Source organism: Hipposideros armiger, unplaced genomic scaffold, assembly GCF_001890085.2.
Source record: "Hipposideros armiger isolate ML-2016 unplaced genomic scaffold, ASM189008v1 scaffold_116, whole genome shotgun sequence".
Lineage (NCBI taxonomy): Eukaryota > Metazoa > Chordata > Mammalia > Chiroptera > Hipposideridae > Hipposideros > Hipposideros armiger.
The window spans coordinates 2,889,394-2,907,650 of record NW_017731466.1 but is presented as its reverse complement, the minus strand read 5'-3'; the positions used below and the strand labels follow the sequence as shown (position 1 = coordinate 2,907,650).

The window sequence follows — 18,257 nt, the reverse complement described above, 5'->3', positions numbered from 1 at the left end:
AAAATCTTTAAATAAAAAGATCAGAAATGGAATAGACACTCAAGGTAGTGAGTGAGCTGTTGGTAGCTGGGTGTTGAGCTCTTCAGGATAATGAGGACTAAATATGCTCCATGAAACTCAGCAAGACTTCTTGTTCCAAGACGCTGGTTTTAATAGGATGCCGAGGAAATCTGCCAACCTGCTTCCTACAAGAATTTATAGAAAATATGGGAGACAAAATCACTACATTATAACAAATACACCTTGAAACTTAACAAAGTATCCCACAGTATTAAACCAATATGATCACAGAGCCTGAGACTGAAAAACTAATTTCAATAGCAGGTTCAGGTTTAGAAAAGTTGATCATAAAGGGATGGGAGAGAAAAAAAGGAAAACAAAAATTTAAAGCCCCCCTCTAAGAAGCCTATAATACAAAATTCTAAAATGCAAGACAAATTCTAATGCTTAGAATAATACCTGACAAAATCAGCAATTACAAAATAAATTCATTCTAGATGAAATTAATTTTGTACAATAGACATAAAAAGAGTTTAAAAGAAGTTTAGGATGCTTAAAGAGAAATGAAGGGATATGATCTATTAATAAAGAAGACGTGAAACAAAACGGGTAGGAAAGAAGCAAGAATAAGTAGGTATCAAAAGATATTGGGATTTAAAAATAAAGCATTGCAATAAAAACCCATTATGTAGTATAACATTTTCCAGACCTACTTCAAGGATAAAATTAGTAAATTGGAAGATAGAATTGAGGAGTTCACTGAGAATGTGACACAGAGAGACCAAGATATTATGAAAGATCACTTAAGAGTAATAAAGGTTACATTGAAAGGCTTCTGATAGGAGTTTCGGACAAAGGATGATGGAGGAGCAATATTTGAAGAGATAAAAGTTGAGACTTTTCCAGAAATGAAGACATAAGTTCCCAGATCAAAAATAAATTCCAAATATTGGGCAGGATAAATAAAAATAAGCCCACAGCCAAAAACACTGTAGTGAAACTAGAACATGTTTTAAGCTGTGAGAGAGAAAAGTGAAATTAGAATGACAGGAGGTTTCTCTTTAACAATTGAGATATCTTCAAAGTATTAAGAGGAAATAGTATTTTCCCTGGAATAGGCACAGCTTTCTTAAACAGGACACCTTTTTAACAATAGACAAAATCAGCTATCGGTCAGAGACAATATTTGTAATATCTATAACCAATGAAGGACTCATATTCAGAGTATGTAAAGAACTACAAATCAAGAACTAAAAGACAGCTTAGTTTTAAAAAAATAGACAAAAGATGTGAGCAGGTACTTCCTAAAAGAACAAAAGGTGTTCAGCATCATTATTCATCAAGGAAATGAAGTTTAAAACCATGGAGCAGTTGGAATTCTACATTACTGGTGGAGGTTGGAACTCTACATTACATAAATTGGTACAGCTGCTTTGGAAACCTGTTTGGTATATCTACTAAAGCTAAACAACGTACCCTATGGTCAAGCAATTTCACTCTTGGGTATATACCAAACAAAAATGAATGCCTGTGTTTACCAAGAGAGATGTTCAAGAATGTTTGTAACAGTTGTGTTCATAATGGATAATTTGTGATATATTCATACAGTGAAATGCCACATATAATAAAAAGGAACTACTGATTTTTTTTTAAAGGCAACGTAATGTTAAGCAAAATATGAAGATATAATGCTGTATAGTTGCATTTGTAGGAAGTTCTAAAATATGTAAACATCTTTGGAAATAGAGGTTAGAATGGTGGTTGACTGTAGAGCATGAAAAAGCTTGTCTGAGGTGCTGGATTTCTGCTTCCTTATCTGGGTGGTGATTACACAGATGCATGCATAAATATGTAAAAGATCATCAAATTATGGACTTTTTGTAAGTTATACCTCGATTTAACAAAAAAAAACAGAAAAAAAGTAAGGAACAAATAAAAGCAGACATACATTGACCAAGAGAGTTTACTACCCATAGGCCCACATTGCAAGAAGTATTAAAGGATGTTCTTCAGCACGAAGGGAAGTTGTACTCAGAGGGAAGGCAAGGAATACAAGGACTAATGGTGAGAAATATGTTGGTAAATTTGATAAACTATTTAATATTTTAAAAACCAAATTTGAAGTTTTTGTATTTAAAAAGAAGGGTTAAACTAAACTTTTAAGCACTAGTAATAAAATGTACAGAGTATAAAAAGTACATTTGTATTCAGGATAGGAAAGCTGAACAACTTTGAACTCTTTAAAATTTAGAAAAATTTATAGATAACAAATTATGTTTGATTTTTAAAACATTTAGGAAAATCACCAAAAGAATAGAAAAACTGCCTATAGATTACAATTACAGATGGGGGAAAAAGAACTATAGTTATCCATATGAAAAGAAAAAAATTTCTTCCTTAGCTCATATCATGCACAAAAAGCTCTCAATAGATTAAAATCTAAAAAGTAAAAACAATACTTCAGTAGTTCAGAAGAAAATATAGAACATGTTTATGACTTTGAGATAGAGTTTCTTAAATGAAAATATAGAAAGTGCAAACCATGAAAAACAAGTTAAAAGTTCACAAAAAGACAAAGTTATGAGAAGCACAAAAGAATGCAGTTGAACTCTTTACGCCATATGCAAATATAACCTCAAAATGGAACAAAGATCAAATGTAAGAGCTAAAATGATAAAATACTTACCAAAAAAACAATACAAAAGATCAGTGAAACCAAGAGCTGGTTTTTTGTTTTGTTGTGTTTTTTTTGTAGAGGGCAGTGTCACTGGCCCTCATATGTGGGATCCTAACTGGGGCTCTCTGGCATCCCAAGCCAGCTAGCTCTCAACCATCGCGCCACTCGGCCGGCCCAAGAGCTGGTTTTTTGAAAAGATAAACAAAATCGACAAACCCTTAGCCAAACTCACCAAGAAAAAGAGAGAGACGACCCAGATTAATAAAATCAGAAATGGAAGAGGAGAAGTGACAACATATGCCACAGAAATACAGGAAATTGTAAGAATATACTACGAGCAACTATATGCCAACAAATTAGACAATCTGGAAGAAATGGATGAATTTCTAGAAGCATGCAATCTACCAAGTCTGAACCAAGAAGAAACAGAAACTCTGAACAGAGTTATTACTACCAAATAAATTGAATCTGTAAGCAACAAGCTTCCAACAAACCAAAGTCCTGGGCCAGATGGCTTCACAGGTGAATTTTACAAAACATTCAAAAAAGAATTAATACCTATTCTCCTCAAACTATTCCAAAAAAAAACCAGAAGGAGGGAAGGCTCGCAAGCACATTCTATGAGGCCACTATTACTCTGATCCCAAATCAGACAAAGATACTACAAAAAAAAGAACACTACAGTCCAATATCCCTAAGGAACATAGATGCAAAAATCTTCAACAAAATACTAGCAAACTGAATTCAGCATCACTTTAAAAAGATCATACACCACGATCAAGTGGGATCCATTCCTGGTATGCAAGGTTGGTTCAGTATCTGCAATCAATTAACATAATACATCACATTAACAAAACAAAAAATAAAAATCATATGATCATATCAATAGATGCAGAAAAAGCATTTGACAAAATCCAGCAGCCGTTTATGATAAAAACGCTTAGCAAAGTGGGAATAGTGGGATCATATCTCAACATAATAAAGGCCATATATGATAAGCCAACAGTAAACATCGTACTCAATGGGGAAAGGCTAAGAGCTTTCCCCTTAAGATTAGGAACAAGGCAAGGCTTCCCACTTTCACCACTTCAGTTCAACATAGTTCTGGAAGTTCTAGCCACAGCAGTCAGACAAGAAAATGAAATTAAAGGCATCCAAATTGGAAAGGAGGAAGTAAAATTGTCATTATATTCAGATAACATGATACTATATATAGAGAATCCCAAAGACTCCACCAAAAACTGTTAGAACTGATAAATGAGTTTAGTAAGGTAGCAGGATACAAAATTAACATTTAGAAATCAGTTGCATTTGTATACACCAATAATAAACTATCAGAAGAAAATAAAAAAAGCAATCCCTTTTACAGTGGCTTCAAAAACAATAAAATATCTAGGAATAAATTTAACCAAAGAAGTAAAAGACCTGTACTCAGAAAATTGTAAGACACTGAAGAGAGAAAGAAGATACAAATAAATAGAAATACATACCATTTTCATGGATAGAAAGAATTAGTATAGTTAAAATGCCAATACTACCTAAGGCAATATATAGATTCTATGCAATTCCTACCAAGGACATTTTTCTCAGAAATAGAGCATATAATCCTAAAATTTATATGGAACCATAAAAGACCCCGAATAGCCATGGCAATCTTGAGAAATAAGAACAAAGTGGGAGGTATCACGCTACCTGGCATCAAATCATACTACAAGGCTGTAGTAATCAAAACAGTGTGGTACTGGCATAAAAACAGACACATAGACCAATGGAACAGAATAGAGAGCCCAGAAATAAACTAATCCATATACAGTCATTTAATCTATGATAATGGAAGCAAGAATTTACATTGGAGTAAAGATAGTCTATTTAATAAATGGTGCTGGGAAAATTGGACTGACACATGCAAAAAAAATGAAAATGGACCACCTACTTACACCATATACAAGAACAAATTCAAAATGGATTAAAGACTTAAATGTAAGACCTGAAACAATAAAACCTCCTAGAAGAAAATATAGGGAATAAATTTGCAGACATTACCCTCAGTAATTTTTTACTGATATATCCCCTCGGGCAAGGGAAATAAAAGGAAAAATAAACATATGGGATTACATCAAGCCTAAAAGCTTTTTCACAGCAAAGGAAATCATCAATAAGACAAAAAGGCATCCTACTGAATGGGAGAAGATACTTGCCAACGATATATCTGATAAGGGGTTAATATCCAAAATTTATAAAACACTCATTCAACTCAACACCAATAAAACAAACAACCCAATTAAAAACTGGGCAGAGGATATAAAGAGGCATTTCTCTAAAGAGGACATACAGATGGCCAACAGGCATATCAAAAAATGTTCAACCTCACTAATTATTAGAGAAATGCAAATAAAGACCACAATGAGATACCACCTCACTCCGGTCAAAGTGGCTATCATCAATAAATCAACAAACAACAAGTGCTGGCAAGGTTGTGGGGAAAGGAACCCTGGTGCACTGTTGGTGGGACTGCAGATTGGTGCAGCTATTATGAAAATCATATGGAGGTATCTAAAAACACTGGAAATGGAACTACTGTATGACCCAGCAGTTCCACTCTTGGGTATCTATCCAGAGAAACCCAAGACGCTAATTTGAAAAAGTATATGCGCCCCTGTGTTTATTGCAGCACTATTCACAATAGCCAAGACTTGGAAGCAACTGAAATGCTTATTGGTAGATGACTGGGTTAAGAAACAGTGGTACGTGTCTACAATGGAATATTACTCAGCTATAAAGAAGAATGAAATCGTACCATTTACAACAGTATGGATGGACCTAGAGACTCTTATGTTAAGTGAAATAAGTCAGCCGGAGAAAGACAAACACCATATGATCTCACTTGTATGTGGAATCTAAAAAACTGAATGAACGAGCAAAGTAAACAGAAGTGGTCTCAGAGATATAGAGGAACAACTGATGGTTGCTAGTTGTGGGGGTGGGGATGAGGGAGGAGGGGAAGGGATTAGACAGCATAAATAAGTAATTACAATATTGCCACAGGGATATGAAAGTCAATTTGGAGAATATAATTAATAATGTAAATATTTTGTAGGGTGTCAGATGGTCATGTGTTGTTAGGGAGACCACTTCATGGATGGGGGTAGAGGCTTGATCCCTGCACTGTACACCTGAAGCTGATGTTGTATAATATTGTATGTCAACTATAATTGAATATATAGTCACGGGATGTACAGTATAGTGTGGGAGTGGAGTTAGTGGAATTGTGATAGATATGTATGATGTAGGGGGGTAGTGGGGCGGAGCGGTGAATTGAGGGAAGGTGTTTGTCACTTTGAGGAGTAAAAAATATAGCTATTGCACTGTGTTATACACCTGAAACTAATTTAAAAAAAATAAAATAAAAGAAGGCACACACAAAAAAAGAAAACTAAACTTGAAAAACATAAATAAATTAAAATTATAAAACTTTTAGAAGAAAGCACAGCTAGATCTTGGCTTTGGCAAAGGATTCTTAGATATATGACACCAAAAGCATGTGCTACACAAGAAAACATACATAATTTGAACTTAAAATTAAAAACTCTTGTGCTTCAAAGGACACCATCAAAAGTTAAGAGCACACTGAAGGGGAGAAAATATTTGCAAATCATATATTTGATAATAATATAGTATTCAGTGTATATAAAGAACTCTTAGAAAAAGACAACACAGTTTTAAAATGGGCAAAGAATTAGAACATGAATTTCACCAGAGAAGATATGCAAATTGCCAACAAGCACATAAAAAGATGCTTAACATCATTAGTCATTAGTGAAATATAAAACCATTATGAAGTACCAGTTCACACCCAGGAGGATGACCAGAATAAAAATCAAAAGGAAAATAAGTGTTGGTGAGGATGTGGAGAAATGAGAATCCTCATACTTTGCTGGTGGGAATGTAATGGTACAACTGTTTGGAAAACAGTTTGGCAGTTCCTCAAAAAATTTATACATAGGGCCTGCTGAGTGGCATGATGGTTAAGAGCTGGCTTGGGATGCCAGAGGGCCCCGGTTCGGATCCTGCATGTGAGGGCCAGTTACACTGCCCTCTGCAGCTAACATGCTGAACAGCGGCTCGACCTGGAGCTGGGCTGCCGTGGGTCGCCGGCGACGGCGTAGGCTGCAGCCTCTGTGGCAGTGGGTTGCCATGGGCTACCGTGTGTAGCCAGCAGCCAGCGTGATAGGCCAGCAGCCGCAGTGAGCGGCCATCCAGAAGCTGGCAACTGATCTGCTTCACCCGGGAAGAGCGCAATGATGGTGCCAACTTGGGCCAGTGAAGCAACATCCTCCACAACTAGACTGAAGAACAAAAGGACAGCAACTTGTCTGTTCCCCTTCCCCCAATTCCCCAGCACTGTTCTCATCCCCCCAATTTCCCCATAAAAATCTTAAAAAAAAAATAAAGTTATACATAGAATTACCATATAATCCAGCAATCCAGCAACGTTGCATACTGTATAATTCCAATTATGTAACATTATTGAAATGAAAAAACTATTGAGATGCAGAACAGATTAGTGGTTACTAGGGGCTACAGAGGAGGTGGTGATGGGAGGGAGGTAAGTATGGTTATAAAAGGGCAGCAAGAGAGATCCTTGTGGTGATGGGAATGTTTTGTACTTTACTACTTCAGTGTGAATGGCCAGGTCAGGGTATTGCACTATATTTTACCATTGCAAGGTGTCATCGTTGTGGGAAAGTGAGTAGTGTGCATGTAGGATCTTTCTGTATATTTCTCACAACAGCATATGTTTCCAAATAAAAAATGTACTTGCCAAAAGATACAGTTTTACAGTAGAATAGGTGTTATACAGAGTTTAAAATAAATGAACTGGAAGGAACTGCATGAATCAAAATGGATAAATCTTGAAAACAACTTTGAATGTAAAAAAGCAAACTGCAGAAGAATATGTACATTATATTTATATAAAGTTTGAAAACAGCTTATTTCTTGATACATATGTAATTATGATATAAAAACTACATGAAAATTCAAATTCGGGATAGCAATTTCCTCTGGCATCAGTAGGAGAGGAGATAAGCTTGTGAAAGGAAGTTCAGGAGGCCAGTTACATCTACAGTGTTTTATTTCTTTAAAAAAAAAAATCTGAAGTAGATATTAAAAAATGTTGCTTTTCTGAGCTAGATGGTGAATATAGTAATGTTAGGCTGTTCTCTGCACTTTTCTGTGTGTTTAGAATATTCTAATTGTTATACACAATTATGTATATTGATAATTAAAATTCTAACCAGCAAACTAATCATAAAATCATGTATTAACTTATACATGGATTCTTAGAAGTGCTTGCCACAAATTTGTCCTCAGAAATAAAACTGATTAGAGCTTGGATTCCCATTTAGTTGTTAATTTTTTCTCTCGATATCAGATATTGTATTTTTTTAATTTTTATTTTTCAGTTATAATTAACATTCAATATTATATTAGTTTCAGGTGTACAGCATAGTGGTTAGCCATTTATATAATTTATGAAGTGATTCCCCCTGATAAGTCTAATACTCACCTGGTACCATACATAGTTATTACAATATTATTGACTGTATTCCTTATGCTGTACTTTATATTCCCATGACTATTTTGTAACTACCAATTTGTCCTTCTTAGTCCCTTCACCTTTTTGACTCAGCCCCCATGCCCCCCTCCCATCTGGCATCCATCAGTTCTCTATGTGTATGAGTCTGATTCTGTTTCGTTTGTTTATTTTGTTCTTTAGTTTCCACATGTAAGTGAAATCATATGGTATATGTGTTTCTCTGACTTATTTCACTATGCATAATACTCTCTATTTTTTTATGTCCAAGTAATATTTCATTGTATATATGTACCACATCTTCTTTATCTAATTGTCTGTTGATAGTCACTTAGGTTGCTTCCATATCTTGGCTATTGTATATAATGCTGCAGTGAGCATAGGACTGCATATACCTTTTTGAATTAGTGTTTTGGATTTCTTCAGATAAATACCCAGAAGTGGAATTGCTGGGTTATAAGGTTGTTCTATTTTTAATTTTTTTTTCTAAGATTTTATTGGGGAATTAGCAAAGGGGAACAGCATTGGGGAATCAAGGGAGGGGAACAGACAAGTTGCTGTCCTTCTGTTCTTCAGCCTAGTTGTGGAGGATGTCGCTTCACTGGCCCATGTTGGTATTATCATTGCACTCTTCCCAGGTGAGACAGTCAGTTGCCGGCCATTGGCAGCCACTCACGGTGGCTCACGGCAGCTCATGCCAGCTGCCGGCCACTCACGCTGGCTGCCGGTCACTCATGGTAGCTCAAGGCAGCCGACTACAGCCCTGCTGCAGCCTACGCCATTGCTGGCAACTCACGGCAGCCCAGCTCCAGGCCCATCTTAGCTGTAGAGGGCACAGCGTCACTTGCTCCCATGTAGGATCTGAACCGGCGGCCCTGCTGCTCAGAGCTCGCGCTCCCAAGCCAACTCTTAACCAACGAGCCACTCGGCCGGCCCTATTTATAATTTTTTGAGGAACTTCCATACTGTTGCCATAATGGATGCACCAATTTGCAACCCCACCAGCAGTGCATGAGGGTTTCCTTTTCTTCACATTCTCGCCAACACTTATCATTTGTTGATTCATTGATGATAATCATTTTGACAAGTGTGAGGTGGTATCTCATTTTAGTTTTAATTTGCATTTCTCTGATGATTAATGATATTGAGCATCTTTTCATATGTCTATTGTCCATCTGTATGTCTTTGGAGAAATGTCAATTCAGGTCTCCTGCTTATTTTTTAATTGGATTGTTTGAGGGTTTTTTTGATATAAGCTATTTTAGAATGATAATACTAGGTACCATTTATTCAGTGCTTACTGCGTGCGTACACAATTGTAAGCACTTTGCATATGATATCTCTTTTAATTCCTAAAGCAACCCCTTGAAGTAGGTACTATTCACATTTTCCAGTGAGGAAACTGGCTTAGATAGAGTGAGTAGTTTGTCAGAGGTCACACAGCTAATAAGTAGCACTATCAGAATTGGAAATCTGTGACTAAAGGCAATCTTTTAAGCCACTACACTGTCTAGCCTTTCCTTTATATATATATAGTTCTTATAAAAATTTTCTATAATAAACTAGAGTTTATTGAAAGGGGAGGAGGGCAAACATTATCTGCTGTATATGATAATTTCTAGAGTTCGAGGGACCTAAGATGTAAGCATCTAATCACATTTTTGTTCCTCTGTCCCACACACTATTTTCATACCTGACTTCTCTCTGTTGTTTATGTTGAAACTGCCCATTCCTGAAAAATCTCAATGGGCTGGGCTGCAATTTCCAGTGTGATGTTATTATAGAAAATAGTTGGAAAGACAATTGAAGGAATTGAAATTGAGAAATGAACTAAGAGCCAGCTCAAGAATTTAGGATGACTTGGAACTTTTTATGCTATATTGCATTTCACAAAAAACAGAACTTAGGTCTTCTAATTTCTGACCTCGTGTTATTATTCAATCTTCCCTTTAAAAAATTTCCTGAGAAACAACATTAAGCATAATTAGCATAATGAATACATAAACCACTTGTTCTTGTCACTCCCTCTTACTTTTTCTTTCTGCTGTACTCCTCCACTAGATGTCCTCTTCCTCCTTTTAGAATTACCCTTCATAGAAATGAGCTCTTGCTAGAATCTGGAGCACCATATTCGTACCGTAATATATATTTTTTCAATCTGGAATACGGCAAAGTATGGAAGAGAGCAGAAATCCTACCTCCTGCTAAAATCAAGACACCTACTCTATTTTTCCTGAGAAATCATCAAAACCAGTAGATTCTACTCTTTTAGACATAGCCAGTACAGTTGTTCAGTTTATTAATGATTGATGATGGTAAAAGTTTTGGGCAATTTGGATTAAATTGTTTAGTGAAAACTGGAACAATTAACATTAGATGATATAAACTGTTAACCTCTGGCTTACAGAATGTGAAAGTAAAAGTCTACCACAAAGAAATGACCATGAGAAAGTAAATGTCTGGCTCCAGTATTCTAAATGTTTATACTTTATCTAGTTGTATTGGGTCGTCAGGAAAGTCATGACTAATTTTTCTATGTTTTTTAATGCAAAAATGCATCATGACTTTCCCGACGACCCAATAATTATCTATATTCTTTGGCATTCAGGTTAAACCTGTTTGTGTTCCAGAACCAAAAGTCAGCCTGTTCTTATGACCATGTTTGTTGATAACACCCTACTAGAATCCTTTGTTGAAGTGCCGTAACATATAAAAATGCCATCACTCATCAGAAAGAATTGATTTACTCTCTTACTTGAGAATATTAGATTTATTCTGTTAAAATTAGAACCAATAGCCATGTAATTTTGTTTAGAGGCTTTGAAGGAAATGTATAATTGTGCTGGCATAGATGTGCCCATAATTTAACCTTTCTGAGTTTATGGTTTTTTAATTTCTACCTTAGAGAAAGATTGTTTATGTTTTACCTTTTTATTTCCTAAGGAACTGGCATTTGATCCATATGAATCATATGCTCGAGATATTTTACGACCTGGTTTTCATGATCGTTTCCTTAGTCAGTTATCAAAGCCTGGAGCAGCACTTTATTTGCAGGTATGATAATTTTTAAATCAAGATATATGATGTATGAAAAGTAAACTTAAAAAAATTAAATCACTTTGTTTTCTAGTCAATAGGCGAAGGTTTCAAAGAAGCTGTTCAATATGTTTTACCCAGGCTGCTTCTAGCCCCAGTTTACCACTGTCTACATTACTTTGAACTTTTGAAGGTAAGAAAAATATTCAAGTATGATTCAATTTTTTATCAACTTGTTTGTGAATTATTACATGTTTACCCATGGACATTAGTATATCTATATCTATTTTCTTGTTTTAGTTGAGAAGTAAATGTAAATGAATCTGCAAAAGAGGGGCATATTTTCTCCAGTTTTAATAGTGTATTTTAAAGCAGTGATCAGATATTTTTTATCTTGTGCCCTTATGTTTTGTTTACATGGTCAATTACTTGGAAACAACTTATGCATCCAGGTCTCCATTTTGGGACCTCAGCAGATTTAGGGACTTGGATAGTGTGGGGATAAAGCCAAATAGGGAATATTAATTGCCCAATTTTGATAGCTCAAGTTTGCAAATATCTATAAAACTGCTTATTGTCACTTTAGAAACAGTGAGCTATATATAATCTTAGTAAAAATTCACCATGTGATCACAGTTCAAAATACTCAAGAAGCACAGGCCAAAAAGAAAGGGTTTTGCTTTCCTAACCCCACCCCCACCCCCGCCTTTTCCTTTTATATGTTGAAATTAAGAAAAAGGGAGCTTTACTCTATCTAAATTATAATTCAGTAGTGTAGTTCAGTTATTTACTTTTAAGTATTTTATGTATCTAATGATGTCTTCTTTAGATTATGGATAATATGTCCCTAAAACATTTTTTTTCAAAAATTTTAAATAATGGATGAGATAAAGATATTTTATTTACCTTCACTGAACTAGCCCCATAAAGACAAAAAAAGACATGTATTAATACTATTGTTATTTTTTAAGCTTTAAAAGAGTGTTTCATTAAAGAAAAGTTCTATTTAATATCATGATTTTGTTATGGAGAATGTATTAGTAGAAATCATGTTTGCAGTTTGTAGGAGAACATGATGAAATGGGCTGTCTATAATGAATCATTGAATCAATAGAAAGTCTCTGAATTTGGTAAACTGGAAGAACTCTCATCTCTACATTTTCTTAAGTCTCTTTACATTGTAGTAGTTTGGACTTCAGTTAAATTTTTCAAGTAGGAATGTTTGATTTGGGAAATCAAACAAGGGAATTAAAGGATTTAATCACCAGGCAGAGTTATAGATCTCTTAGCTGTCTGTTCTAGACTTCTAACAAAATACCATTTTTCACCACCAGGTAATATAGAATGATTATTTTAAGAGAATAATCAAGAGGAAGCACTTGGTGTGTAAAAATCATTCCTTACCAAGAATTCATTATGACAAACCATAGTCATGGGACATTTGCAAACAAGTTTGTCATGTAGAATCCTTCATAATGGCATTTTTAAACTGAGACTAAAGAAACTCTGAAGGATTAAAGGCCATATGAAACCTCAAAGCAGTTATTAATTTATAAATGAGAACAAGAAGCTTTGATGAAGGTTCAGAAAGCTGTAAAACTTAATCATCTTACTATAAGAGTAATTATTTACTCCAAGTATAGGCAAACTAAATTTGTTTTTAAATTGTAAGTTATGCTAACAGGTTTTATTTTATAAGTGCATCATTCAGCAATTTAAAAGATTTCTACTGGTTTAAGCATGAATATCCCTGGTTCATATTACTGCTTAGAGTTTTTCTTTTTTAAAAAAAGATTTTATTGGGGAATTGGGGAAGGGCAACAGCCAAGTTATTGTCCTTCAATCTTAGTTGTGGAGGGTGCATCTAGCTCAGCTCCAAGTCCAGTCTCCATCCAGCTGCCTGTTGGCAACTCGCGGCCACTCAGCTCAAGGTGCTGTGTTTATTCTTAGTTGCGGGAGCGCAGCCCACCATCCTATGCGAGAGTCAAACCGGAAACTTCGTTGCCAAGATCACACACTCTAACCACTTAGCCACTGGCCACCTGACAGCAGCTCAGGGCAGCTCAGCTCAAGGTGCTGTGTTCAATCTTAGTTTCGGGTGGGCGTTGCCCACCATCCCATGCAGGAGTTGAAACTGCAACCTTGTTGTTAGGAGCACGTGCTCTCACCATGTGAGCCATTCTCCCACCTGTCGTCAGCTCAGCAGCAGCTCAGCAGCAGCTCAGCTGAGGCGCAGCTCACTGGCCCATGTGGGAATCGAACCAGTGACCCTGTTGCTCAGAGCTTGCACTCTTAACCAACTGAGCCACTTGGCCGGCTCCTGCTTAGATTTTTGAGAAATAGACTGGCTTGAAGAATAGTCCTTCACTTTTCCTCCTTAACATCACAAATATACACAAATTGTAGCCCCAAATGCTTAAGTATGGGAATTGTGGGGAAGGATTACAGATAAAAATTTAGAACTGAATAGTGCAGTGAGTGGAAACCGTAGGATCAAGAACTGAGAAATATTAAAAATAGGAGATTTTTTTTCCCTCCCAAAGTAGCCTTTTTTTTTAATGCTACATAAAACAAATTGGAAAAGGCAACTGTGAATTGAGCTACCTCATACAGTTTAAACACCCACTAATGGCATTCACAATAGTGTGCCAAAACTCTTTGTAAAGAAATATGCTGTGTAGACCCTTTCTACAAATATCTTGTATGCATTTGTTAATGGCTTTGGTTTGCTGCTTTTCCAGTTTGAGAGCTGTGCAGTATCAAACATCTTCTCTAGATCATTTTTTCTCTCCTTTTTTTTTTCTCATGTTTTGCATCTGGTTTAATTGCTGTATGCTTAAGGCCATTTTTTATACTGCCCATGAGCTGATGTCTTAATACCAGCAATAAGAGGATATTTAGAAAACATAATTTCTCTCTGAGTCATAAAAATACTCCCAGCAGAGGTCTGTTTAGCTTTTATTCCCTTGAGTGAACTAGCTTTCTAAATTTAAAAATTCTTATCCATGGGCTCAAAGCAGTGGGCTAAGTGTTATTATATCTGACCACAGATGTTGAATATCTAAAGTTAAACATAGGATAGTGTAATTCAGGAGCCATTATAAATAAACAGCTGATTATTGTACTACTACAATTTTTAACTTTAAATCAGCTAAACTACTGTGAGGTGCATTTATAGTTTTGGTAATTTCCTCCCTGATAAGAACAGGGAGATGGTTTAAAAGGAATTTAATTTTCATGAAAGATCCTAACATTTTTTAGTGTTAATTTCCTGTTTAAATTTTGACTCCTTTCCATCCTTTAGATTTTAACTTCCTTTTGCATTATTCTTGCATTTTTTTTGCCATTTTTCTCTCATTTTCTCTCCTTCTGGAACTCCAGTTACCTGTATGTTGAACTACTTTATGTTGTCCCCAGTCCCTGAGACTGTTAATTTTTCTTAAATCTTTTTTTCTCTTTGTTCTTCAAATCGGTAATTTCTATTGATCTGTCAATAGAACTGCTAGTTGTTATACTTACTTACTCTACAATTTCCATTTGATTTTGTTTTATAGTTTCCAGGGATTCCCTATCTGTGCATTCTATAAGACCATGTTTTCCTTTCATTCTTTCAACATGATCATAAAAGCCACTTTGAAGTCTTTCCTAAATCTAACATCTGGGCCCATTTGGAGTCAGTTTCTATTAATTGACTTTTTCCCCTGAATATGGTCACTTTTTTGACTAGTTAACAACTCTGAATTCTGTTGTGTTGAGGGTTGAGAGGATTGTTGGGAGGGGGGTTGGTTTGGGGGTTTTGGGTTTGTTTCTTTTTATTGTTGATGTTTTTACTCTAGTAGGCTGTTAACTTTCCTGGACTCAACTGCAATTTGTCTCTTCTTTATTGTGAAGTAGCTGATATCTCTGTTCACTTTTTAGGATTTGCATATGCTGCTTTTTTAACCTTACTCTCTTGGGTCTTCCCTACACATGTATCTTTGACAGACAAGTGTTTGAAAAGAGATTAGGTTCAGATTTGGAGCCACAGTCTCTGTGGTTCCCTTATATCTGGAGACTTAATTTTCAGTTGCAATGCCAGCCTCAGGCTCTATATCCTGGCACCTTAAACCAGTCAGGCTTCAGCTTTCTGCTTGAGTTGTGTACAATGGGGAATAAACTAAATTTTAAAAAAGCAGCAGAACTCTTCCATTACAGCTCTATTTTGCAATAGTAGATTCTTCTTTGGTCTCTGCCTGCTTTATTTATTTATTTGGTCTCTCCCAGACTCCCTGGGATCTTCCCATGGATGCAGAGTTTAGCAGTCAGCCAGGTATTTGGGTAGAGTTTATTCTCAGATTTTGCATCCCAACACTTCTACAGTTCATTCATTTACAGATTTTCCCCTTAAATTTCCTCTTAAACTCTGCTGTCTTTAATCTCTAGCCTATAAAGCTACTCTTCTGTCATTCTTCCTCAGTGTCGCCATGGGGGGTTGGGAAATCCCTAATCTCACTCACAGTGTACACTTTCTAGTTGCAGCTTTTCAAGAGTAATCAGGCTGCTGGCTTCTACTTTCTTTTAGATGGTTTCCAGTGTCTATAAATAGTTACGTTTTGTATTTTGTACTGATTTTATCATTGTTGTCTGCAGAAGGGCTCTCAAGACTCTTTCTCTCCATTATTACTGGAAGTTCTTGAATTTTTATACTGAATTCTTCAGTATTTGTTATGGCTGTGGTGTCCACAGTAATAGGATGGGAAACAGTAAAGGGCTGCAACTCAGATTCCTCAGGAAGACAAGAGAGCTGCTAATGTTAGAAAATACATTTTAATAAGTTCAAAGATAGGAATAGCTGGATCCTATTTAAAATGTGATTTGAATATTGGGCATGTTTAAAAATCGGTTGTATTTATTTTTTTTAAATTGCTCTTACTTGGGGCCGGCCAAGTGGCTCAGTTGGTTAAGAGTTAGCTTAAGAGTGTGAGCTCTGAGCAACAGGGCCGCCAGTTCGATTCCCACGTGGCCAGTGACGCTGTGCCCGAGCTGATCTGCCACTGAGCTGCCAACAGGTGGCAGGATGGCTCAGCTGGTGAGAGCACATGATACTAACAACAAGACTGCCTATTGGATGCTGGGCTATGCCTGCCCACACCTAAGACTGAACTTGGCACCTTGAGCTGAGCTGCCACTTGGATGGCTCAGTGGATAGAGCGTGCGCTCTTAACAACAAGGCTGCCGATTGGACTCCCTCATTGGATGGTGGCTATGCCCACCCGCAACTAAGATTGAACACAGCACCTTGAGCTTAGAGGCCATGAGCTGCCGATGGGCAGCCAGATGGCGACAGGCACCCTCCACAACTAAGACTGAAGAACAACAACTTGGCTGGTCTCCCTCCCTAATTCCCCAACACTGTTCCCCTCCCCCAACTCCCCAATTTAAAAACAAAAAACAAACCTGCTCTTACTTGTTCTTGATCATCTTTTATCTTTTCCCTCACCTAAATGCCAAAATTTTTGTGTTTCCCCTTCTCTTGGTTGAGTGTATTTTTAAATTTAATATTTGAATTCAATAGATAAAGTGTTGCTGTAAATATGCCATTTACTTTTCTAAAACCTCATAATCTTGTCTTTTTTTTTGATTAATGCACATTTCAGACTGGAAATTGAATTTACCCTCAATCTTATTGATAAAACCATTAAAAGCCCATTTTAAGAATGAAGATATTCTACTCTGAAAGGTATACAGAAAGTGGAGGAGCAGATATTTAGCATCTGCTAAAAGTGTTAAATTATTAAATTTTTTTTTAAAAAAACACAGCTTTATTTAGATATAATTTACATGCCATAGTGTCCTCCATTAAAATTTTTTTTTAAATATTTCAGCTCCCAAACACCTGTAGGGAAGGAAAATGTTTCCTCAACCCTCTTAGATTCCCTGGCTGGGCCTGAAAAGTAAACTGACTAAGACAGATGAACAGGAGAAGAAGAGCATATGAATTTATTTAAAGTGAGTTTTACACTACATAGGAGCCTTGGCATATTGAATATTTTAAGCTGAAGGAAATTGAGAAAACAAGCAAGAAGGTCAGTGACCTTCCCTCTCCCTTCTGCTGTTTTCTCAAATGCCTTCAACTTAAAATATTCAGTATGCCGAGGTACCATTTTGGGGGGTAGCATGTCCTGAACCTCATTACACCCTTCTCCTGCTACCACCCACAACCCCGTCATTTATTCATGAAGTTGATCTAGAAAAAGCAGTGATCTGTTTGCTATCAGGTAATAAACCTGTTACACCAAAGGTTGATTTTTAGCCGTAAGAAGAATATCAGGAATTTATGCTGGTCTCATTAGGATGAAAGGGAATCAATGAAAAGTGGGGTATAAAAAGGGAAATAGGGAAATATAGGCTATTTATTGTCCAACTACCTGTTGAACAGCTTTGCTTGTTTATTGTGTAAGCACTTCAAATTCACTTTCTTCAACACTCGCTCTCTTTTCCCTAGACACAATTCTTTCTATGCTCATTCTCTCAGTGAGTGGTTCCACTACCCAACTGATTGCTCAGAATAGAAACCTGGGAGTCCTCAACTCTCCTCTCTCATTCTCCACTTCACATCCACTTAGTCACCAAGTAGACCTTTTCATTCTTGAAAAGGATCTTCTTTTGGATTCATCTTCCTTTCTTTTCCTCTCAATACTCTGTCAGGACCATGATTTTCTCATCTGGATTATCACAAATCTCCCTTTGATTTTGCCTTTCTCACCACAGTCTGCTTTTGACAATAACTAACCAAAGCCATCTTCCTAAAATGTAAACTTGATCATGTTAGTCAATAGCTTAAAACCCTTAGTGGTTTACTATTCCCCAGGTTAGTATCCAAGCTTCTAATAAGGCTTACTTATAGTCACGACTTGGTCCTCATTTACTTCTCCAACATTTTGATTCATCCCCGCTCCCTACCCCTCA

The 18,257-nt window shown here is 36.3% G+C and overlaps 1 protein-coding gene across 3 annotated transcripts in view; it reads left to right on the top strand.

The window, feature by feature from the left end:
* SOS1 (SOS Ras/Rac guanine nucleotide exchange factor 1) overlaps positions 1-18,257 on the top strand; it is a 132,029-nt gene that overhangs the window by 64,189 nt on the left and 49,583 nt on the right. For all 3 annotated transcript variants that reach the window (XM_019647800.1, XM_019647799.1, XM_019647797.1), the window contains 2 exons: positions 11,217-11,327; positions 11,404-11,502. In XM_019647800.1, the coding sequence (XP_019503345.1) occupies positions 11,217-11,327; positions 11,404-11,502 (210 nt within the window). The remainder of the gene's footprint in view (positions 1-11,216; positions 11,328-11,403; positions 11,503-18,257) is intronic.